At 39.4% G+C, this 1,769-nt stretch overlaps 1 protein-coding gene across 1 annotated transcript in view; it reads right to left on the bottom strand.

Annotated features, from left to right (window-relative positions):
* Positions 1-932: 932 nt before the first annotated feature.
* Positions 933-1,769, bottom strand: part of LOC125032827 (lachesin-like) — a 69,541-nt gene continuing 68,704 nt past the window's right edge. Inside the window, exons 7-8 of the mRNA XM_047624213.1 lie at positions 1,241-1,379; positions 933-975 (exon numbers count right to left, since the gene is read on the bottom strand). Of these exons, the coding sequence (XP_047480169.1) occupies positions 933-975; positions 1,241-1,379 (182 nt within the window). The remainder of the gene's footprint in view (positions 976-1,240; positions 1,380-1,769) is intronic.

Below are 1,769 nucleotides of genomic sequence, written 5' to 3'. Positions count from 1 at the left end.
GAAAGAGAGGGAGTGTGAAGCAGAGGGAGAGAGAAAGAGAGGGAGTGTGAAGCAGAGGGAGAGAGAAAGAGAGGGAGAGAGAAAGAGAGGGAGAGAGAAAGAGAGGGAGAGAGAAAGAGAGGGAGAGAGAAAGAGAGGGAGAGAGAAAGAGAGGGAGAGAGAAAGAGAGGGAGAGAGAAAGAGAGGGAGAGAGAAAGAGAGGGAGAGAGAAAGAGAGGGAGAGAGAAAGAGAGGGAGAGAGAAAGAGAGGGAGAGAGAAAGAGAGGGAGAGAGAAAGAGAGGAAGAGAGAAAGAGAGGGAGAGAGAAAGAGAGGGAGAGAGAAAGAGAGGGAGAGAGAAAGAGAGGGAGAGAGAAAGAGAGGGAGAGAGAAAGAGAGGGAGAGAGAAAGAGAGGGAGAGAGAAAGAGAGGGAGAGAGAAAGAGAGGGAGAGAGAAAGAGAGGGAGAGAGAAAGAGAGGGAGAGAGAAAGAGAGGGAGTGAGAAGCAGAGTAGGGGTAACACATGGCGGAAATATATTATCTGCATTAAATTATACTGTATGCCTGTTTTATATATAGTTTTTAAAACTTTCTTCTATTTATTTAGTCAAATCATATTTCTGTAGTCTGAGGTAGAAATGATATTTCCCCAGTTCAAATAATTTAAACTAGAAGCAGTGTGGAGAACAATCAATTATATTTCATTTACTGATATATTTTGTATACATTTTTTTTCTAAATCATGGCTGTCTCTTGGATAAACACGTCAGGCTTTAGTAAGTCTTGATTTTGCTTATCGAAGTTGGGTGTCTAGATGAATGGTTACCTAAATTATAAAATTATCTGTAAATCGTAATTAAGCTGGTTGTCTTGGATGATAAATTAAAAATAAATAATTTACTGAGTTAAAAATCACAGTTATTACGCCACCTATATGTTAATTAATCATGGGAATTAAAGTTCTTCGATGTTCTGTAATGTGATACCTGATTTAAAACTACAACGGAAAGAACAGGCTAGTAGAAGTGAAAAAAAAGATAAAATGATATAAACATGCTAATAATAATAATAACGATAATGATAATAAAAGTTAACAGAATGAATGACAGAGGGAGAGAGAGACCTTAGAGTTCGAGACAAAATCCTCCCAGCAAAGAGGCCTCAATAACCTACCAGCTGAATGAAACAACTTGAATCCAAACGTCTCCTCTTTCCAAGGACACGGACGGATTCTCTTCGCCCAAACCGAGCTAACAACTTACCCATCTAAGATCATGATTTCGTTGTTCTTGCGCCAGAAAGTGATGGGCTTGGGATAGGCCTCGACCTTGCACGACAGAGCCAGGTCTGACCCCAGCGGTGACCCGACCAGCTGATTGGGTACTTGGATGGTCGGCTCGACTGCGGGCAAAACGATCAAGGGTTGTTAGCTTAATTGGAGGGTAATTGGTCTGTGCGTACGTATAGTGGTGGTTATTGTGATGGGTGAGATTAATATTAGTCGCAGTGATTAGGTATGGTGATGATTATAGTGGGAACAATAGTGTAGTGATAACGATATTAAAACGAAATATAGTGTCAAGACTATTCATTGCTGATATTGATAATTATGTTAATAGTAACGACGGCAATAATCATGATCGCCATCATTACAAGCCTAATTAGATCACTGCATTATCAAAGCAATAGTGATAGTGATAGAATATCGATGACGATAATTGAAAGTGATAATGATGGTATTGATAATGAAGACAATATTCATCATCATTATTACGTGACTCTTAACCAAAT

The sequence above is a fragment of the Penaeus chinensis genome, chromosome 15 (genome assembly GCF_019202785.1).
Source record: "Penaeus chinensis breed Huanghai No. 1 chromosome 15, ASM1920278v2, whole genome shotgun sequence".
NCBI lineage: Eukaryota > Metazoa > Arthropoda > Malacostraca > Decapoda > Penaeidae > Penaeus > Penaeus chinensis.
The sequence above is the reverse complement of the archived record's forward strand: the minus strand, read 5'-3'. Positions and strand labels throughout refer to the sequence as shown.